Source organism: Acyrthosiphon pisum, chromosome A2 (assembly GCF_005508785.2).
Source record: "Acyrthosiphon pisum isolate AL4f chromosome A2, pea_aphid_22Mar2018_4r6ur, whole genome shotgun sequence".
Classification (NCBI taxonomy): Eukaryota; Metazoa; Arthropoda; class Insecta; order Hemiptera; family Aphididae; genus Acyrthosiphon; species Acyrthosiphon pisum.
In genome coordinates, this window is record NC_042495.1 from 17,813,984 (window position 1) to 17,838,934 (window position 24,951).

Genomic DNA, 24,951 nt, shown 5'->3' on the forward strand with positions numbered 1-24,951 from the left:
GACTTTATTTTATAATATGTTAAGAATAAGATTTAAACTATACTAAACACATAATATGGCTAAACTAGTATATTATATATTATAAGCACAACCATAGACGTAAACACGAATGTGTAATGGTATTATGTTAGGTGTCAAGATATTTACACGCTTATAATAATATAACAAAATATTATTTATTATTTATTTAATAATATTCCATTAATAATTACGGAAGCCAAAGATTTTTCGACAGTCATTATATTATGTGACCGGCAGCTACAATATCTATCTACTATAATACAGGTGTTGATCGGATCTGGCTCGATCGACCGAGATACGTACAGACCGGAACCGAATCTTCTTCCAGGTAATTCGTATATAGTCGGGAAGCAGTTCGTATAATAATGATTGACCTTTTTGAAGTCGGGAGGCAATTAGTGTGCGTTAACTTGTATATAATATATAAGCGCAAACATAGATGTAAACACGAGTGTTTAATATTATTATAATTAGGTGTCAAGATATTTACACGCTTATAATAATATAATATATAATATCATTTATTATTTATTTAATAATATTACATTAATAACTAGCTGACCATGTGCACTTCGTTCCTCGTTAAATGTACCAACTCTATATGACCCAAATTTTGTTCAATTCGTTATTTCATATTATGACTTATTAGACATGGACATTTTACTCGCTACGACATTGCTAAAGTAGATAATAAGTTAATGAATGAATGTTTCCATTAGATACATAGAACAGAAAATGATGAATTTAAAATACCTATATTATGTATATTATAATGATTAAACGTATGATATTCTTAATAAACAGGACATGGACACATCACGGTGACATGGTGGACTACATAAAATGACTTATAACTTAAAAAATAATTAAGTTAATAATATAATATAGAATAAATATAATATTTATATATATATCACGTCTTGTTATTAAATTATTTTTAAACAATTGTGTAAGATGTTTAAAAAAAGAGAGACTAAAAAAAAGAGTTGTTTTTAAGGTCAGAAGTAAAAAATATGTGAATCATTTTATTGAATTTTTTTCTTAATTTTTGACCATGAAAATTTAATTATTTAAAGGAAAAATGAATAAAAAAATTAAAAAATAATTTATATATATAATTATACTGTAAGTACGCGTGTTGTGACTGAACTCATCCTAAACGGTTGGACCGATTTGAATGAATTTTTTTGTATGCGTTTGAGTGACGCCTCGGATTGTTTAGATTGACAAATCATCCCCCTAGGTTCAACCAGGGGATGTGCTCAAACGGGGATTTAGAGATTTCCAGTGGACATTTTTGTTTATAAATGGTTGCCATGGGTTTAAACTATTATAATAATTATTATTGGTTGCCGTGAAATCGGTGTATTAATTCAATGCATTTAATTATTTTTTGTACGTTGTGTTTTGATATTATATGTATCGCATTTACGTAAATATTGAGCGTATTATACTCACATATAAGTGACATACATAAAACAAAGCCTCGTATTCGCAGACGAGAAGGTAATATTGGTCGACAGAATCGGCATTCACAGTTAGTCCAGCCGTTTAGGAAAAGTCCAGTGACATACTTGGTATGGTATAACTTTGATACTTTAGAGTTAAACTATAAAGTTACGTACAAAGAGCACGGGGTCCATGATTTACCGCAGGTAGATTGCCTACCTGATAATATACTGCTGCGAAACAGAATTTTTATTCCAGGCAACAAAAAAATCAACAAGAAAATTCAGACTCTCATACAAAATCATTGTGAATTTACGCTCAAATTTAAGGACCCACTAAAAAAACACATTATTGTAAAATTTTAAGCTTAATATTATAATGTAGTTTTTCTTACGGTTGCCATTTTTCTAATAGTAAATTTTTATCAGACAATCTATATATATTATATATATTTATACTACAGTATGACCTTGCATAATATAATATTGATAAAATAAGTTGTGCAGATTAAGAGGGGTAGTTCTTAAATCGTCATTTTTAAGTATAAGAGGTTTACATAATATAATATAGGTACAAAAATGCAGCTCATTCCTACTTTCCCCGTGGACTGAAAAAAACAATAAATATTTTTGTCAGCCGAGTGATTCATTCTTAACATGAACAGATCATATTTGATAGGTGTACCTAATCAATTATTATTTTATAGTTGTCTAATTTAATTATACAATAAATTAAAATTAATAATATAAGTACAGCGTAAAGGATTTTCTCACAAATCTATAAAAATACATCTTCGAATCATTGATTAGGATATCATAAACCGAGAGAGAGCGGCCGCTATCCGCCCCCGAGAGCAGTAAAAATGCTTCAATTCTTAACATTGAATGTAGTTTGAAGTTTCTGCCGTAGAAAATTCGATCTTACTCCTGTCAACGTACATTTTATTAAATTTTTTCAAAGAAAGTTATGTTTGTTTTGTATTGCTTTTAAGTCAAATATGCCCGAAAGCAGTAAACTGTTCTAAAAATGTTTCTATATAAACATTGAAAAATTAGGTATTATTTCAGAAATAAAATTATCATAACATGTTTAGGCTATTTAGCTACACCACTGTCATGGGTCATTTTTGTAGTAGATAATGAAATATTTCAAATATTATAATAATAATTAAATAATATACTGTAGTAATATAATAAAATATTAAAATATGACGCGATACCCCACTGTACTGTAAATTTACTTTTTTTTAATTTAAAAATAAGTAATAACTAATAACTGTGAATAAGATGAAAGTGTATACAGACGGCAGGATGACAATGATGTTTGGTGTTGTCGCTTACGTATATATATATTATATATATATATTATATTTCTATGTATTATAATATAATACAGAGGAAATTACATATTAACTAACAAAGAATAACGGTTTTAGTTATTTTGTTGTAATTTTATAATATTAATTCAATTTTACCAATTACTGTATTAATAATAAGTAATATAACAATATAAATATATAATAATATAAAATATCCTCACTGACATAAACCGTCACAACTCAGAATCGTTTTCACATAAAACGATACCTATTATATCACTGAATTCAAATTGAACACCATCTATTATACAGTGACACACTTGAAACGTACTGTACAGCATAGCAACATCCACTTACCCACCTTTTTTATTACGTATTTCTTATATTATATTATATTATATTATATGATAATGCATTTAACATTAGGTAGTAAGCACCTACCTATATTTATGTTTACACTTTATCTACTGTATATCCGTATATTTATATTGAATATTATGTACGTTTAAAAAAAGCAAAAGAAATTACGATTATTATTTTGATAAATAAATATTACATTTCTATTTTTTATAATCATTAAAAATGGCATATGAAATTTTATATTATGAGTAAAAAAATGGTCGATTAATGTACTGAATTTACAATCGTGTGTTTTTTTTTGTGTGTCTTTGTACACGATAAGTAGTCGAAATAATGCTTCGATTTTTAACTTCAGTATCTTGTTTCATTGGAAATTGAATATTGTTGGTGCATTGAAGAGTTAAAAATTTTAAATTCCTAAAAAATTAAAATACAAATACAATTTAACTAAAATAGAAATACTTAATAATAATAAATGTTATTATACTTTAAATATATCTACTGTTAATACGTTTTTTCAATCCTATACAACTTCTGAAGTTATCAATTTTTAGATTCTGAGCGGAGCGATGAAGCTATTGGTTTTTCAATGGTGTTTATTTTTTTTTTTTTTTTTATAACCTGCATACAAAATTTCTACCAGAAGGAGTGCTTCGATCTCAACATATAGTACCTTATCTTTTATCAAATTGGATCAAGATGGTAATTTTCGATTTTTTCAATAGTTATTTAATACCACGGGAAAAACCGCCGAAAAATTACGAAAAAACGCTAAAAATAGGATTTTAATTTCTAACGATCTGTTTATCACCATAGAAACGAATAAAAAATTATAATATTATAATATTAATTCAACTTATACAATGACACACTTGTAATCTACTATACAGCAGAGCGACATCCACTTACCTGCTTTTTTATGTTGTAACTATATATTATTATCAGGGTTCATTAGGTACTTCATGCACTAAAAATTGTCAAAATATGCATTCAAATATGCACTAAAAAGTTCGAAAATATGCATTTATATGCCCTAACATTTTTAAATTATGCACTCAAAATATGCATTATGTAAAAAAATCATGCGAACATTTTAAAATAATAAGAATTAGGTAAACCATAAATTAAAAAAAATTCAAATTGAACAGACAAACACATACGACTCATATGAGTAAACTCAACGGCGAGTGTAAGAAAACTATACTGTACCAATGTACAAAATTATAAATGCTGGTTGGTGAGAAGCTGCCACTTTATACGGTGGAGGATGGTAGTGTTAGCGATTACAGTTTCAGCGATATTTCGTAAAACGCTTAAAATCTAAATAAGTATGTACTAGGACAGTGGTCTTCAACCTTTTTGGACTCGCGACCCACTTTTTTATGCCCACATTTTTCCCGACCCACGTAAGCTTTGTATAAAAACAAAAACAAAGCTAAAATTGCTTAATGCCTATATTGTATAGTAATACCTATTATAACTGAATATACTGTGATTTGATATTCATAAGATGACTATTCCTCGAGTTTCACAAGTTTACACTTCTTCAATTTTAACTACTTGCAATCTATTTGAAAAATAATATGAAATATGCACAGAGCAATATTAAGAATACCAAATTAATATTTTTTAATGAAAGTCATTTTTTAAATCTAAATTTAAACCAAATTACCTACCTTATTATTGTCATTGTCAATATCTACTAGAATTAATACAATTTGAAGCTAATAACAGTGGGTCTTTTGTTGATATGGTTTTTAGAAAAAAAGTTATTTATATTAAAATTATTTTGAATAGGTATGGCAAGAGACAGAGAGAGATAGGTCTATAATTAGTAGGTACAATGATCATTGAGCACTATTGCTAAATTTAATAATTTCATTAGGTATTTTTCTTACCTACGACTTCATAGATATTTGACAGTTTTCTAATATATGGTCCCATCATCAATACCATATATATATTATAATGTGATCGCTTTCGCTTGTAGTCCATTTTGGAGAATACTATATTATTATAAATTATAAAGCGACGTGAAATTCCAAAAAAAAAATTGTTTTTTTACCAATAATTTATTAGTGTGACACAATCACTGGATATACAGATATAAAATATAATACATATTGTTTTTTTAGCTAAACTAAATAATTATAATATTTGTTTATTATTCAACGTCGATATAGGTACGACGGACCTGTGTAGTAGTAACCGTGGTTATGGCGTTTGAATGTTTATTTATTTTCAGCCAGCAACTATCAGTTAGGCTTATTATTATATTATTTTTACGCAGAGTCACGCTTATAACAAATATCGCAATATTTTAACTATTACTATAATATCATAATTATCTGTGATTACTGATTCACTTTGACTAAATTTTTATGCATTTGTGTTATATTATACTATGTTATGACGTTAACACATAGGTATTTTATAATGTATTATTATTATATAAGTTGTTTAATAATTTAGGATATACTAAGCATATTGTTATAAATTATGTTTAAGTTTTTTTCTTATCATAAGCATTTTTAAAATCTAATATTACAAACCAATTACCTACAACCTGCCTTATTATTGTCATTGTCCTACTAGAATGAATACAATTTGAAGCTAATAACAGTGCATACCTATTTTGTTGATTTATTTTTCCGAAATCTAAGTTGGTTTTAAGAAAAAAAGTTATGTATATTAAAAAAACCAATAAAACGTTGTTTTAAACATTTTTCAAATATTTTGTGTATGGAAAGAGATAGAGAGTTATATAGATCTATAATTCGTACATATTGTTATATTGCTGGATTTAATAATTTCGTTATTATTCTTACCTACTTCCTGGATATTCGATATTTTTCTGATATATGGTCATCAACTCCATTATAACGTGATCGCTTTCGGTTGTAGTTAATTTAGGATATAATATAATATAAAGCGACGTGTAATTCTAAAAAGAAAAATTGTTAAATATAGTGCACACTGTTATTTTAGCGAAACTGAATACCTAATTAAATTTGTTTATTATTCAGCGTTGATATACCGACCGGCTGGGTATCCGTGGTTATCTCGTTTGAACGTTTATTTATTTTCAGCCAGCAACTATCTGTTAGGTTTATTATTATATTATTTTTATGCAGATTCACGCTTATAACAAATGTTGCAATATTTTAACTTCACGTAATTATTTGTGATTACTGATTCACTTTGACTGCATTTTTATGCATTTGTGTTATATTATACTACCATATGTTATTATGTTAATATAGGTATAATATTATAATGTTTTATCATTTGCGTTGTACAATAGTTTTGGGTATAATAAGCATATATAAATTATGTTTAAGTTTTTTTATACATCGGTGATTGGAGTAAATATGTCACCAGTTGTCAAAACTCCTATGTAATCTTCACTTTATAATATAATAGGTATGTACTTACCTATATCAAAATTGTAATTAAGTATTTAAAAAATATACATTAATTAATAACATATTGTATTTATTAATTTGAAGTTTGAAAATCCTATCATAATATTTTTTTTGTTACCATTTTGTATTAAGTAGTGATTTTATTTGGTGAAGTTTTGCATTTTTTATAGTAAGAATAATTTTTTGTTATTAGGTATATTTTATGTCTCCTGCAGTAGGTGTGGTAACAAAAAGCTGAAACGATTTATGGATTTGAATGCATACTTAAATATTTGTCAATTTTAGCTCATCCAAATTTTATAGTTCTATGCCCTAAATCCTAAAATGATTAGTAATTATTGATTACCTATACAATCGAAACATCACAATCATTATGGCGTAGGTATATTCAGTGGCGTAACTCCTCGAAAACAAATCCTCATTGCACCACTGATTGTGTTGTATTTTAAAAATTAAAAATTGATCACTAATATCCAGTATCGGACCTGTTATAGCCATATAGGTATGTTGGTATAATATTTCGTTATTAAAGCGGTTGATCCTTGGTTCGACTTGCAAAGTAGATATTCCCTAGTCTATTAAATAGGAATTACATTAAATATACTGACTACAGTATTGAGAATTTTACATTATTGACATTTTACTATTGTGTACCTATTAATTGTATCAAAAAATAAATAAATGTATATAAATGTATATAAATGTATCATAAACATCTTTTAAAAGCAATTATTATACAGCTTAAACATAATATATTATTTTCACCAATGTTATTAGCAGTGTTGGGATTAGATTAGTACCTACTTTTTTCTCTAGATAAAGATTAAGATAATATGATGAAACCTTTTCTAGATAAAGATTAAAGTTAAATAGTTTTTTATCTATATAAAAAAAGTGTTTTTTTTTTTTTAATACCTACTATAAAGTCTAACTTTTGAGAGTACAGCTTAGATATCACTTAAGTCTTTAATAGTTTATTTACACCAGCTATATGTTTAAATTAATGTTAGCAGTGAACATTATTAATAATCAATAACTAAGGTATAACTGAAAAAATATTTTCAAAATTAGGTATAAATATTTAAAAAATAAATATTTTAAGCAACCCGTCATAGTAAACTTTAATTATTATGAACCTTTACAACAGTTTTAGTATGTATTTAATTTTTTTTTAGTAGATATACAATTATTTTTATTATGGAAAGTACATAATCTAATATCATGTATACTATGTACATTGCATAAGTATATCCTATATACTATACAATAAATAAGAGAACATTTTATTTTACGTTATGATCATGTCATATTGATAATATAATATAATAACTGCCGGCTATGGGTTAATATGTTTTCACAATGCGCTGACGCTCATCTAATATGATTATAATAATATAGTGTATGGTCTTGTTTTTAAAATGGTTAATGTGCCAAATTAATACAGTACAACTAATTTCAAACAAAAATCAAGATTTCAACATTGTTTTACTCAATTCAATGTGATTAAATAATATATTAAATGCATAAGATAATTATAAAAAAAAATATATTAAACTTGTGGAAATAAAATAAAAAAAAACACAATAAACTTTATAAATGAAATAAAACAGAATAAAACACATAAGTATTTAAAATAAGATAATAAAAACGAAAAAAAAAAAACATTGAACTTGTGATCAAATAAAAATAATACATAAATAAAATATAAGAGAAATTAAATAATAGTTGTAATGATAAAATATAACAACAGTACTTTTATAATATATTATAAGTGTATTAAGTAAAAGTTTTTTTGAAATTATTTTAAGTGGTAAATTTTAAAATAAGAGGTGAAACAACATAACATTCAATACAGCAGCATATGAAATCTTTTCTTTTTTGATTTCCCTTATTGTAACTGAAAACAAAATCGACTTCTTTATTTTTTTGATGATGTAAGCGGCACAAATTCTGGAAAGTTCAAGTGTTGTAAGCGCTTCCTGTAGAGTTTCCTTCTTCTATATTTTGTTGTCATTACACCTTCACATTAATATTTCAACATTAGTTCATTAATTCATTTTAATTGAAATTCAGTTAGAAATATTTAGAAGTTAAGAAATATATTTTCCTGGCACCGTTTTATAAGCTGAATTCAGTAAACATATCAACTATATGAATAAAAAATTTTCTCGCTTCATGGTACGGTGTACACATTCATCAGAGCTTAATAGCATATCAGTTTTATCAATAACACCCATATTAGCATTGTAGCTTATTACACTCTCTGGTTATAAATATTCCTCCCCAGTAGCTCTATCAATTTTTTTAGTGGCTATCATTTTATCCTTATACATAGTTGTTAAAATGTATAAATCTCAGTGGCCTTTCCAGTGTGCAGCTAATATAATATAATAGTTTATAATAGTGCACATTGATTCCCTTTCTCCTAATTTTAATTTCAAATGTAGATATATCAGACATTAACATTTTATTTTTCCTTAGCATTCCACAAAAGTTTAATTTTTTTAAAGTACATTGCTAGGGATGGTAGTGTAAAAATTATAGGTAGGTGTAATATAATGAATAACCATAAAACAAAATTTTACGAGTTTTTTTTACAATAATACCAGATTTCTCTCAATATTGGTCTTCTAATAATCACTTGCAACTGTGTATAAAGAGAAATTTTAAACAAAATCAGTTTCACAGTCACATAAAATATAGTTTTGTTCCAAATCTATGAGTTATGGATTTTACATAATGTTTAAGAGACAAATGTCCTTTCTATAAAAGTAAACTTTCATTTATAGGTAGCTAAGTTAGAAAAAGGAATAAGATCTATAAATTTCTTTTTAACTTCAGACATCACCATTTGTATTTTATAATGTTGTTCACCATAGATTTGTTGACTATTATTATAAAAATGAATTAATCATAGAAGTAAGAAAAACTATCTCTATACTCATTAACATACCCAAATATATTTAAGTGTTCATTAGTAGGCCAATAATCTTGAATTACTATTTTTTTTTTCCTAGCCATCAACATATTAACACATGCTAAAAATATAAAAATTTATCAATTGATGTATCGTTTCATTTAGCCAACCTGAAGTGCTCTGGAGAAGTTAGTTGTTGTTATATGTATGATTGGTTTCAAATACATTCATTCCCATGCGATTTGGTGTTATGTGAAGATTTGACAAATACACAACACTGGAGAATTTTCATTTAAATCAATTTCTTTTTTTCTGTATTCTTACCTAAAATATAGGATTTCATGAAAATAAAATAACAGGCATATTTAAAAAAAAACATAATTACCTACTTGATTTTGAGTACATGGATGGATCTTTGGTTCAAAATCTTTAACTGTCTTTTTCCATTGCGGTGGACCAAATAGTTTCGAAGGATCAAATGAAGGCACCTGTCTTCAAGGTACATTTCTGTTGGTTAACTAGCGAGCAAATCTAATTGAAAATGTAATATTATTTATATACCTACAATACTAGACGAAATCAAATAGTTAGAACTTTTCAACACTTTAACTGTTACATATATAAATATATTTACAATTTAAAAATAAAATAATTGAATTTTTTTATTTTTTGGTTCATATAAGTTTTTATTCAATCTGTTACAAAAAAGAGAACAATAAGAACGATTAATGGTAAATGTAGATTAAAATAAAAATAAAAATAAAATGGCAGATTAAATAGACTGTAGAGGCCTCCCAGTGGAGGTACTATGACATGAGGAGATTTAATTTTTAAATTCAACGATATCCGATAAAATTGTTAATAAAATGTAGGCAGGTAATAAGAAAACAAAATGTTAGTTACTAATATTTTGTTTTCTTAAATCTGCTTCTATTTTAATTTATAGCTAAGTATTAATATTTACCTTTTAGAGGCACTTTAATACATTTTGCTCACGGCAGCGTTAAAAAAATGTAAGATTGTTAATTCTTTATAATTAAATGTACAATTACCTATAGGCCATATTTAAAGTAAGAATTTTGATATATTTTATGTTTTGACGCAAAAGTGTACCTTATCTATTGCAGCCATTGCAGGCATGCATAAGTGCGAACTGTACACAGGCCATTAAGTTAGGAGGACTTTGGATTCTACTTTTGGCATTTTTTGATATAAAATTGCAAAGCTCTTGATATATATTAAATTGATACAACATAAGTTGAAAAATATTAAAAATACATAGGCTCAATATCTTTTTATAATCGTTTAAATATTGATTTATGACAACATATTATATCAAGTTGAACATTTAGAAATGATTTTGTAATTAAAAAATTGTAAAATGTTCAACTTTTATAGCTAAGGATTTAAAATTTTTAAAAAAGGTTCCACGTAAGTAGCGAAAATTGGGTAGAGGCAAAACCGTATATAAGGTTTTCAGAACATTGAGTCAAGAAAGACAAAAAATGATTGATGTTTATTGGTCCATGACCTATGGCGAACGCAGGGGGCGCTAATGGGCTGAAGCCCCCCCCCCCCCCATTGCCCTTATTACTATTACTTAAAAAAAATATATTTATCAAGTTTCAACTGTTAACTATAGTAAGCAATACGTAAATTTCATATAATATGTCTTACTAGTATGAATTAATTTTTGAAAAAGCATTGTATTTGCATACCAATTTTCCTAAAATTATCTGTAATATTTTGGTAAAAATATGAACTACTTGCATGAAAGTAAGTAAGTAAGTTTACCTTGTATTAAATTGTTTAGCCTGAGCTATGCACATTTAATATTTTGTAAGTTTTGAACTACAAATTAACTGTTAATAGATAACTATTAATCACATTTCTAATAAATTCCCACTCAAATTCTTATTATCACAAAATATGTGTAATCACTATTTTTATTCATATTATATTACTATTCAACATTTCAGATGAGCGGCTCCGGTGAATGTATTGATTTTACAATGATGTGTGTTTTAATCTATAGTACGGTTTTGCCCCGCCTTCTGGTAGTTAATTTTGTAACCAAAAAATCTAAAATATACTTAATCCTAAACACAGTTTTTTTATAGTGTTATAGTGTTAAAATTTGAACGAAATTACATTTTAAATAACCAAGAATAACGATTTTTAGTTATTTTTTTGTAATTTTATAATACCTACTAATTCAACTTACCGGCTACCGTAATATTAATGACTCATAAGCATTTAATAAATACATAATTATAAAGTACATGGTTCAATTAATACAAAAAGATGAACATATAATTTAGACAAAAAATAACAATTTTTTTTACTGGAAAAAAGTACAGCAAAGTTGTTTTTATTAAAACTTTACAAGTAGATACATGATTTTTAATTCCAAGAAGGGGAAACAATGAATTTAGAAAACAACGAGATTAGTTAATAGAACAATTAATGAGCACAAGGTGGCTACAAGATTTTTAAAGCCGAAAAGGAGGGGGTGGTCAAATAATTTAAGTACATGATTTTTAATAACAAAATGGGGAAACAAAGAATTTAGAACACAAAAAGCTTAGTTACTAGAAAAAATTAGCACAAAGTGGCTATTAGGAATAACAATTTTATGTTAAAGAAAATTTTGAAGCCGAAAGGGGGGGGGGGGGTGTTAAACAATTTAGAACAATATAAAAAATTATGAAAAAATACAAAATAGAAAAAAATAAAAAAAAAATACACCGGACAGGAGACACAATAAACTAGGAGCGGAGGATACGAGATGGCGATTTGGTGCGTATATGCAATGATGTGGCCACTGGTCACCTCTGCACGTTCCCACGACCGGTCCCTCAGGTTGACGAGTGTCACGGGCGCGTTTGCTCGGGCGCGTGACGACCTTACCCAGCCGGTGAGGCCAGACCACGAGAGCGATGGATAACGACGACGAGCGGTGGCTAGTGTGCGATGTCGTGCGCGTCGACACTTGACGGTGACTACTCTGACGACGGACGGCGGAGGAGACCAATAGACACGGAGTGAGTGAAAAGAGATTTTGTGCTGCGGAATCGGCGGTGACCGCGGACAAGGGACGCGGCCGATGTGGGATCCCCGCAGGGCGAAAAGGCGAGAGTCAGCGGACCGCAGAGCGACGCACCGCGGTCCTCTACTCTCGGTAATTTTCGCCCAGGCGTTGTCCCTTATTCAGCCGCGTCATGGTCCAATGTCAGCTGCACTGGAGTCGCGCGCCGCCAGACCCTGAAACGGTTAAGTTTCCACGGGTCTGATGCCACTGACATCCGTGTTGCTGCACATACCTCTACCACTTGCCCCTTGCCAAAGTCTCCGCCGCTTCCGTCGCATAACGCGAGTCACGCCATCGTCGTCGGTACGGCCGGAGCGAAATCGTTGCCCACGTCCGTACTGCTAGCCGTCACGTCGTCGTCGTCGTCGTCCGTCACTCCACGCGGCCGAACCGCAGTCGGGCCCCGCCGAGCCGCCAGAGGGTCTCGCGCGTCATTGGCGACCGAGCTCGCTACGCCCACGAACCCGTCGCGCCGTGGGTGGCCGGAGAACGTGCATGGGTGACATACCGCCGGGCACCGTCCGTGCTCTTTCCCGTATCCTCCGATCCTCTACGTCGCCGTCTCCTGTCCGGTGTCTTCGGCCAAGGACCGCTTCAACTTCGTGACTTGTGGACGCCTTCGCCTCGGCAGCAACACATTCCGCGTACAAAACGCCTGACGCGTTTCCACGTCGCTGAAAATGGGTTCAGCCGTCGTGGAGCGTCTTGCACGGGTGTTACTCCCGGATCCAACCAACCAACAAGTTCACCGATACTATTGAATACTTCGGCTCCCTTAGCCGGCGTTCGCTCCTCGTTCTCGTCCTGCACCGCGTCGCCCATCGGTCCGCCATCAGATGTTGCAGTGGATTCGACTGGCTGCAACTCTGACGGCGGCGCGTCTCCGCCGGGCGACGCATCACCGCAAACAGCCAACACCATTGATCTAACCACATCCTCGACGACGTCGTCGATTTCGGTATCCTGGAGATCGTTATCATCGGGGGTCTCAATCGCCTCGATGATGACGTTCGGAGTCTCCATTACGCTTGCTTTGATGAAGTCACCCAATACATTTTGTATCAATTCGTTTATTAGCTCTTCGTTGTTGAAACAAGTTTGCTGGTTGATTGTGGCCATTTTTAATTAATTTTGTGCAAATACGACGAGAGAAGTGGAACACAGAATTGAAAGTGAACTAGACTTCGATACACTCCGTCACCGAGACCGAAAAAATCGAAAATCTCCCATATGTTTTTTAGTTATTACTAGCCAGCGAGTAGGTACGTCCATCGTTCTTATATCGGCCAGCATTATACAGAATTTCGGGTGCTTTTATTTTTCCAAAGACCATCATATTCACACTTATTTTTATATTATAATTATAATATTTTAATCAATATTTCGAGCTTTAAATTTGTTTCGACTTTTTAACCTATCCTGTACCCGTTTTGTACATATTATTATGGTGTTCTTTACTCTTTGAATAACTACATAATATTTTATTTCTTAAAATTATTTGACTACACACTATAAACACACACGTTTTCCGATTTTAACAGTTTTTTTTTTATCATTTTACATTTAATACGAAGCCTTGCAAACGTACATAACTATATTATAATGATAATATTATGTTGTAAACTTGTACTTTAATATAATTTAAACAATATTTATATTTTCTAGTGTATAATAATAATATGTACCTATATAATGTACCTATTTAGTGTACACCATACGATGACTAGAAGGGATGAGCAGGTTATATTATTTGGTTGAATCCGTGTAGGATTTTTGTCCTATATAATTATATGTCCAAAATTGTCCAGTATATGACCATAAGGAGATCCTCGTACTTTACCCGCGAAACAACGCCATTACAGTCAAGTATATTATTATTATATCATATCATATATATAGGTAGGTACTTAGGTATCAATATAAGAGCTATTTGTAAGGTTTAACATATAACAGGTAATAACATGACGTGTATTACCTAAATCCTATTTAAATAATGAATATACGATTTTTATGTATTATTAAATAATAGAATTTCAAATTTAACTTGTCGGATGTTGTAAAAAAAAATTTATGATTTTTAATATTGTTAAGAAAATCTATTATTATATTGTCTGTTTTTTCGAACTAATTATAATATTTATCTTTATCAGCTATAGAACTCTCAATAGTTCAATAATTTCGTGTGATATTTATTATTCAAATTTAAATATCATGTCATTGATAATACATTACTAGGGCCTAGAGGTAATGGAATTTAGGTTTTACGAAGATTTTTTTCTTTTTATATTATGCTATTCTATTGTGTGGCTAATTATTAGTATTGAAAGTATTGTTACGAACACTTATAACAATAGGTACTAATAATACCATAATTAATTACGCCTATGTATTATATTAGTATATATAAGACTTGTAATGTAGCAAATAGTAAAATCTATATATTTTATGTAAATAGGTAGAAATGTATAATCAGTGGCGTGGCAAACTTGACATTTTTCAGGGGCTAATATTATAATTTATAATTACATTATATTATTTTACCCACCCTGCAGTGACAAATAACCCGATACAGGCATTCACTGTCGTATTCATTTTAACTTCCTGTCCTATTCATACCTACTATTGGCTGTTACCCACCCGCCACCCATTGAAAAATGCCACTTAGCCACCACACTGATCACAATCAAGAGGCACTAAATCCTTCAAAATTGGTAGGTATAATATTATGCGTTCGTACAAGCCTCCGCTCGTAGGGTAGCGTTTATTGCTCGGTTGCTCGGTGACGTATATTATAACATGACGACGCGAATGGTTGGCCGTTGTTGTTATTTGTTTATTCAAAAAATTACGACGATTTAAACTTTTTTTTAAACAAAAACATGTGTGCCGTACCTAGATGTTTTGAACAATTTATAATTATTTACTTTTATCACACTCGCCATTTAAAAATGTTTATATACATGCACGCGTAACTATGGATCCACTGTGGTATTATAATAGTGCCGTTTATCTGGAGACCGGGGCTAGTTGGGTACCTACCTGGGTAAGTTGGTGAAGTCGATTTTTCAAATTGAGTATTGAAGGTGAACACACTGTAACACAGTCATTACAATATAATATATTAACATAATATTATTATCTGTCGTTTCTTTTCAACACGTCATAATATATGAGGCCATGGGTCATGTGATAATACCATTTTCCCGCATATTTTACTCTTAAATGTATTTACCTATCAACCGTCTTTTTTTTTTACATCTTTTAAAAATTTCGTTTTCACCTAATACAATTTTTTTAATCCTTTGACGATGATATATCGTATTAGGCAAGGCACGTAATATTATATGGTTTGACTATTTTTGTCATCATAATTATGTTCATGCTATTCATAACTGGATCAAAATTATGAAAAAGTCATATAAGGCTAGTTGACCTTTTTAAGTATTTTTCAAATATATTTTACAATTATTTTTATTTATGCATATTATACTTAGATGGTTCGAAAATATATACAAAAGACTGAAAAAGGACGTGCTAAGATGATGTTTTGTATAAACAGATATTTGTTATTTTTAAAAAAACTGAAAGATAACAGTGTAATAATTAACCATGTCAGTTGTATTTAATCTTGTAATTAATTTATCATATACCTAGCTTAATCGTTAATGGGTATATAGGTTTAAGCATAATGTGCCGAGGTACCTAGATACTATATTATGATCTCATATTATAATAGGTATAAAATATCAATATGTGTATAGTGTATTAGTGTATAGGTACTTACCGAGGTATTGACATATTTTAATCACAGCTCGGACTTAATAGAGCTCCATATTATATATCTGCTGCTACCTAAATATATAGGCAACTTAATATATCAATATTTGTAATTATTTTAACAATATATATGTATTTAAATCATTTCTGAAAAAATATACTTTTCAAAAATATACTCTATTATGTAATTATATAAGTATGAAAGAATGAAATGAATTATTATGGGTACATAATATTATTCATATAATGACATTTTCGTTAACCTTTTTTATTTTTATCGGACAGGTAATAATCGGGTTTTTACAATGTTATAGGCTGACGGCCGAGTCACGACAATACCAAATATTTCGATTATTTTCTAAGAACTCCGAAGAACCGACGGCGTAAAATTATATTTATTGCTTATCGTTGCTACCCATTGAAATAGTTATATTATTTGTCTGTCTCCCGCATTTTCTAAGTAACAATTTAGTTAACGATTAAGTAGGTGTACATTCGCCGGTGGATACAGTGCGTGTTTCGTTTTATATTATTGTAACGGATAGTATCCGTTTACTCACAATACATAAATATCATTATATATGAATAGTTAAAATTAGGAATAAGAAAGTAGGTAAACGACCTCCTTAAACAATTTGGCAATAGTCAAATTGCAAATATACAAATACAATAAAAGGTTAAAGGGTTAATCATGTAGTCAAAATAACCGAGTGGTTATTCACCAGTCATATTATATTTTCTAAAAACATAAATCACGTATCTATTGACAGGATATGGGGATTGCCAAAGCCACGAGTAGATATACGTATATGTACGCAACCTATAGACCAGGATGTGGTAACTCTGATAAATATTTAGTAAATTCGCAGAAGAGATGACTCTCTGCACAACAACACAGATAATAAATTAGCTGTCAGGACATTATGGCGAATACTCAGATTAGAATAGGAATATCGCAAGCGCGTGGGCTGAGTCGATGGTCACACGGGCCACATCCGTTAGATAGGCTAGGGGGAGCAGGGACCCGAATATAAAAGGGAGCCCGAAACAGCCTGTATTCAGACGTGTTCACTCAAATGCACAACAAGCACCTTCACGTCACTCTGTGTAAGAACTTGTCATTTGGACTTAGTCAAAATTACTGAAGAACATTTTAATAAACTACAAAGTATCTTTTCATCTGTCTACATTTATTTACAACTACCTTGTCAACATCTTCATCGTCAACAAAAGTGGTCTTGCTTCCTGTAAAATCATAATATACTCGTAGTCAACGGCTATCAGAATATTACACTGACCACTCCAAGCTGCGAGATAATTACATTATAAACGTTCTCCCAGACGGAGAATCGACTGATCAGGGGCGGATTTACCCATTGGCCACGAAGGCACGTGTCTAGGGCGCAATTTTTTAGTTAATTTTTACTTTTTAGTTTTTCATAATTTCATTACTATATTTACCTAAATTTATATTTTATATTAATTTTTTTTTTTGTATACAATTCGCATGAAAGTGGAGAATGGCTCAAGTGACAAGTAGTCACGGCGCAGTAACGTTTTAATTTATAAGCTATAATAACCTTGCAGTTAGAGTTTAATCCTGCGATCGGCGCGCGCTGCCACCGCTAAAGGTTCGACATCCGATACTCGACGAGGCAGTTGCTGGCGTTGCCTATGTTAAAGCATGGGAGGTGGTATAAGGGTATGCGGCGTAAACACATACAATATTGTGAATGGCGCATGCGCAAAACGCCAGCTAAGGCAGTCAAATATACTACCTCAGGCCGCCGGGTACATTGTATAAATATGTACATAGCCGCTCCACTAGCTAGGTGGGGAAAGCTCGCACAGTGCAAGTAAATACAATTATTTGTTATTAACTGGAATGACCTGCCTAACCCCGCACCCGGCACCGCAATAAGTGTGCCCTGGCGCGCGGGCACCAAACTAGTATATTCTTAGAATACTGAAATTAATTCTGGAAATCAGATGTCTTGATAAAGTAATTAATAATAATAAACATTGGGACGACGCGCGACGCTGGCACTGTCGCCCGTTTTCTGTACAGACGTACAGCGCATACTCAGTGGCGCAAATAGGAAAAATGTTCTGGAGGGGCTTTTTTTTAAAATTATAATTTATAGATACATACTTTTAAGAATGGTATAGTATTATATTTGAGGGGGCTAAGCCCCCCCTCCGTGTGAGAGGACGCCAATGTACGGGGCGTTAGTGTTGTGATGCGTAGGGGCGGAAAAATGGTAAGTCCGCCGCTGGGACTGATGTAGCTGAAAAATTATTTAATTTTTCAAAGTCAATACTTCAAACGGAAATAATAGACCTACAGGAAGATGTTTCCTTGAAGCAGTACAGAAGTGCGTCAACTGAAGAATTCTGGGCTAAGGATGCCATTGACAAGTATTCAAACTGTAAGCAACTGGCAATCAACTTGGCTACGATGTTTGGTTCGACATACATTTACGAGGCATCACTTTCTAAAATTAATTTTTTGGAAAAAAAATATCGGACAACATTAACAGACTCTCGCCTTGAGGACACATTGCGCATAAGCTGTTCTCCGCGAGTTCCCGATTTCAAAAAGCTGGCTAAGGAAAAAAAATTCAATTTTTCACATTAAATAATTTACTGTAATAGATATTTTTTTTTTATTTTCATACTCCTAATATTGTAATTTTTAATATAAATTAATTGTAATAACTAAATAATAATTTTTATTTTTATGCTGCTATTTTTAAAATATAAAGATTTGAAAAGATTTTTTTCACTGGACCTCATTGATTTATTATTTTAATCTTTAGGACTCCAATAGAAATTACTTGCTGACCCCTGATTTAAACACATAATATGCAGTCTTGTAAAAAATACTTTTGAAAAAGTATATTAAGATACTAATACTAGTATTCTAATAAAAATGTATTAAAAATACTTTTAAAATACTATTATAAAAATGTATTTTACGAATACTCACAAAGTATTTGAATACAAATATAAGTATTTTTTTTTTATTTTATGCAATACAATATATATATTATATTGTACATCAGTATAGGTACCAATTATGTTACTACTTACCATAGATTTTAACAATTACTATTAACATGTCTGTCGTCTGACTATTTAGAGCAGTGGTTCTCAACCTGGGGGGCGCCCCCGTAGGGAGGCGTGACAAAATTTCAGGGGGGGGGGGGGGGGGGGGTGAAAATGTTGAAAAAAACATGAAAAATGTTTACGTTGGCGTTTTCTATGCCGTGTCTTGCCGATGTGTTGGTCGCCGCCGCGGTCGATCAGTAGATATACACTGAGCGATTAATACGATTTTATCATATTAGGTACGGTATTATTACAGTGTTAATAGAATCATTGTTTCGGCGAAAAAACGCCACTCGACGCAATAAGAACAAGTATTGGTGACCCGTAAATAAATATTACAATAAATCGTAATTATACGATTAATAGTCTTGTACAACGTATGAGGTAATTTCTAATAATAATCTAATAACCAACATTAAAGTATAGCTTACATATAAATATTATGCATACATCAATCTTATAGTAGTGAGGGGGAGGCGTGAACTCATAAAATAGTTTGAAACCTCAAAACGTTGAGAACCCATGATTTAGAGATAGGTAAATACATGTTCACATATTTCATTCTGCATTTAGATATTATATTTCAACTAATATTGATTAAATTGGGTAACAGCTCCCCCTCCACATTGAAAAATTCTGGTTATGCCACTGTAGCTTAGTTTAATCATTTGTCCCTTAAGAGTTAATAATATAATATGTATTATTCAGCACGATTCTCAAATTAATGGTTCACAAATTAGGGTATTTTACATTGTCAAATTCTAAATTAAATTTTACTTGAACAAGACTAATACAGTCTTTAAGGTAAAAATATCTGAATGAACAAATCTGGGACTTGCCACATTGAAAAATGACTGTAGATGAATATTCCAAATTAAAGCAAAATTAGTTTAATTTATGAGAACTGAAGTGTTTAAATAATTGACCAGATTAATTATCACAAACTATAAAAGATGAACACTTAAAGAAAAAAAAAATTGTAGGTATTTCAATTAAGCTCTATAGTTAAGCGCGTATATAGTTGTATCAAATAAATATAAACTATTAAGAGGATGCCACACCTGCGTGTGTGGTCACCGACTTACAAATGTACAACATAACAAAAACTGTTTTGCATGGGACAACTTTTCTCGCACCATATATGTTGTAGAACTACCAAATTTTCACAACACTTAAAGAAGAACTTTATCTGTACAACAGCATGCTTTTTTTTTTAATATGACTATCCAATCATTTTTTATAAGCAAATGAAAAAAAAATAAAAGAACGAAATGTTTAGAAGCAAATAACTTTTATTGTATTTATGTTATCTAAAATATGGGCACGCTGTTGCATAGATAATTTCCCAACCTATATGTTCAGACATTTTGGAGCCACTACTACAAACACAGAAAGATAAAAGTTTCCCCACGCAAAACAGTTTTTGCTAAGTTGTACATTTGTAAGACAGATACAAAACATGCGGGTGTGACATATAAAGTCTCTTCACATTAACACATAATAAATTATTAAAAAATGTTTTATTACATGTTTCTCAATAGACAATTATAATAATGAATGCTCGATGGATTTTATGAATGAACAATTATTATAGTCGTACACATAATTAATAACAAATTATTTAATGTATTTTATAATAATAAAATAACAAACTAATAACAGTAATAGTAAATATTTAAAAATGTTTCTTTAGTAAACAATAGTCTTAAATCTTATGAACACACTTGGATTCCTACTAGGATAAAATACATGTTTTCATAGTTAAGTTTTAAATTCTGACAGAGCGAGGAAGGTAGTGGTTTTACAATAGTGTTTATTTTTATTTTTTTATCCTGTATACAAAATGTCCACCAGAAAGTGCTTTGATTTCAACATACCAGTACCTTATTTTTTTAAAATTACGAAAAAAATGCTAAAAATGGGATTTGAATTTCTAACGCTTTGTTTATCACCATAGCAACGAATCAAAAGTTATAATATTATAATATTAATTCAACTAATTTTTATCCAGATTTTATTAAATATAAATATTATTATAATTAAAAATGAACTATTTTCACATAATAATGATTTTAAATCTTAAGCTTATATTTTCAATTTTTGAAATACTTATAAATTATAATACAAATATTCATTGAATTTAATCAAACATATGGAACAAATAACAATATTAAACTATGGACACCATTATAGTCAATAGAACATCTTTGGGGTGTAAGTCAGAAAAAAAGGAGCGGAAGTCATTTTTTTTTTTTAATTGGCTTTAAATACACGAATATATTATGATTATGAACAATTAATCAATACAAAATACGTAAAAACTCATCATAAATCATATCAAGTCTCAAATCGAAGTGTTATACGATGTTCTAAGGTTGTAACACAGTTCATGTGAAAATATCTGTTTTTCGGCTCTCCTGAATATTTTGGAAATTGACGCTTACGCACTTTTACCTTCAAGCCATCGATTTATTATAATTATTTTTTAATAATTTAATATACTAATAAAATTTATAATTCATATTTTTTATTATTATTGTTATTATTTTATCAGTAGGTGTATAAACCTCTTAAAAGTAAGGAAGCTAAAGATATTTTATTGAATGAGATTGCATTTAATTGACGATTCCAGGCTGAGATCAACATACAGCCCATTGAGTTGAATCAACATGTAGAAGATGATTTTCTCTTTAGTGAAGAGTTAGTTTCTGATCAACCCATTGGTGACATGGAGCGTTATTATATAGTTAATACAGGCAATTTAAAAATGTTGAATAGTTTACCTATGATTAAACAAATTTTTGTGAAGTTTAATATGTCACTCCCTTCAAGCGTTTCTGTTGAAAGGCTCTTTAGTATGGCAAGAGATATCTGTACAAAAAACAAGGTAAAATAACTGATCAAAATTTTGAAAATACCTTTTCGTATAAAATAAATATAAAAAAGATTGATTTAAAAGACTTTTTTTTAATGAAACTTAAATAACAAAAGAGTAACGTCATTGAAACAAGTTACTTTAAAGTAAAAATGTAACGTTATGCATTATTTTTGTACTTGAGTAACTAACAAATAATCTAGTTACCTATTTTATTTTGTAACTTGTAATGTAACTTAGTTACTTTTAAAAAGTAACTTACTCAACATTGTTTTTTTAAAGAAATGTTATCAGTTAAATTGAACATTTATAATTAAATGTATTTATTTTTTAATTAAATGGTACTTTGTGTGTCATATTGACACTGTCATTTGTCATTTTTAAATTTTATGAATTTTTGTTGCTACAAGATCACCTGCTTAATGATGTTATATCTCGAAATGGTTAAATCTGTTAAATTATTTTTATAATTCCTACACTGTTTGGTATTATCAGAAAAAAAAACTAGATTCTGACTCGTGTCTAATTTTTTTTTTTCGACCTATAAAATTTGAGATTTTTTCAATCTTCTCCACTTCTTTAGACTGCTTTGATGTTTTATTTAACTGTTCCCAGTATTTTAACTTGTTTTTTTCATCAAGTTTACTATTTTTTAGTTTGCCATTGGAACGCAATAGTCTTCTAGTACATGGGACATTGTCAGATCCAACTCCATTTGTTTTAGCTGGAGAGCTTTTTAATAATGTTGAGGGAATTGTCTCATTGAGACCGTCCTTCGGGTCAAGAAAGGACATGGAATTAGACTTGGATCTTGTTTTAACACCGCAATTTAATAATATTTTCTTCTTAATTTCATTATTTGAACCTTTAAAAATAATATTAATTAAATAATACAAACACCTAATGAAGACAATAAAAACAAAAAAATCAATACAATTAACTTACGTTTTTTATCTAGTCTTTTAATTTTTTCTCCTTCTTCAGCAAGCAACTGGGCAAACTCTTCTGGTAATACAAAGTCTTTCTCACTAGTATCAAAACTTATATTTTCCATAATATCCTAAAAATTAAAAACATATTAGACTCTTATTATGTAGAAAGGTAAATTATGATCAATAAGATTATTATTTACAGCAGATCTAATATCCCATTTAGATGACACATAATTCCAAAGAACCTTTATTGGTATATTAACTTGTAATTCTTTACTCATTTTTTCTTTTAGTAGAAGTATACTTAAGTGTTTGTTAATTCCTGAAACCAAATACAATATTTTAATTATTATGAATATTATGTGTGTGCCTATTTATATATAATATTATAATTGTACAGTAGAACATCAATTATATGAACAAATAGGGCTCCTGTTTGGAAAGACAACATTTGTTTAATACTATATTAAATATATTAATTATTATAAATACATAATTAATACAGTGCACAGGCGTTACAAGTTCCCTACTTCACTATCACTACAAATTTTATAAATGTGAAATTAACTCTGTCTGTCTGTATTTAACACTTAAACGTTCATACAGAAATATTATAACAAATAAACTAATACATAAACCTACTTCATGTAGATATTATTGCCTTCATTTAAAAATATGGAGATAAACATGAAATATCATTGTTCATAAATGTATGGATAAAATTATTTCAAACAAGAAATGTATTTAATTGATAAACGACATAGAAGTGTATGGTTTATATTTTTGAAAACAGAGATTAATTATTAATTAATTTAATTTTCAAATCTATTACAGATATCATTAAGTTTATAGAATGAAAACATCAAAAAATTTCATGAAAAAAAAAACGATATTCTGGCAATAAAAATAGGTGAATAAAATTACAAAAAAAAATTGAATTTAATCACTGCATCTATCGTAATAATAAATCCTAAGACTTCTGAAGCAACAGAGTTATTAAAATATAAATTATATGATGATGATCCATAATTTGATTGAATTTTCAATATTTAATTTCTAATCGATTAAAGAAAGATTATGACACCATGAAATACAAAGATATTACATACAATGAATATTTAAAAATTATAAAAATAATATAACATCTATAAAAACTGATATAATTATATTTTAATTATACAGATATAATCTCTGACATTAAAGGTATAGGTAAAATCAGTAACATAGAAAAGATGGACGATCATTAAAAAAAAAAAAAATAATTCTAATTGATGCAGAGGTAAACTTAAGCCAAATTATTTTAATAACAAAATAAAAAAAAATAATTCGGCACAATTTATATATTGTAGATCATATTCACATTATGAAATAATTATGGAATGAACTTTCAAGGAAAAGAAAAGACCATAATAACTTAGGAATAAGTCAGAGCGACTGAATATAAAGATGAAAAATATCTATAAGTAGTTTAAATATTTTACAATATTTTATAATAGGTACCTAGTGTTGTTAAAATACGGTATTTTATTTTATTTTTGTATTATACTGTATTATACCTTGTATTATACCGGTATTAAACTTTGTATAATACTATTGTATTTAAGTAGGGTATAATAATTTTTGTATTATACCGTATTATACACATTTTATACGGTATAAAATCCTGTATTTAAAT

At 29.5% G+C, this 24,951-nt stretch overlaps 1 protein-coding gene and 1 long non-coding RNA gene across 2 annotated transcripts in view; both read right to left on the bottom strand.

Moving 5' to 3' along the window:
* The window catches only part of LOC103307712, a 300,213-nt gene that overhangs the window by 108,093 nt on the left and 167,169 nt on the right, over nt 1-24,951 (bottom strand). The window lies entirely within an intron of this gene.
* Nucleotides 22,611-23,593, bottom strand: LOC100568661. The gene is made up of 3 exons (XM_016801116.1): nt 23,477-23,593; nt 23,290-23,404; nt 22,611-23,209 (listed from the first exon to the last, which is right to left on the bottom strand). Exons 1-3 carry the CDS (start codon nt 23,555-23,557, stop codon nt 22,836-22,838), a joined length of 570 nt encoding a protein of 189 aa, XP_016656605.1. The 5' UTR covers nt 23,558-23,593; the 3' UTR covers nt 22,611-22,835.

What these genes read in the sequence shown, in the direction of transcription:
- LOC100568661 (XM_016801116.1), bottom strand. Translation starts at nt 23,557, where the DNA reads ATGAGTAAAGAATTACAAGTTAATATACCAATAAAGGTTCTTTGGAAT. An exon ending in AATGGGATATTAGATCTGCT is followed by an intron (nt 23,405 to 23,476) that starts GTAAATAATAAT and finishes TTTAATTTTTAG; the next exon opens with GATATTATGGAAAATATAAG. An exon ending in TAAAAGACTAGATAAAAAAC is followed by an intron (nt 23,210 to 23,289) that starts GTAAGTTAATTG and finishes TTATTTTTAAAG; the next exon opens with GTTCAAATAATGAAATTAAG.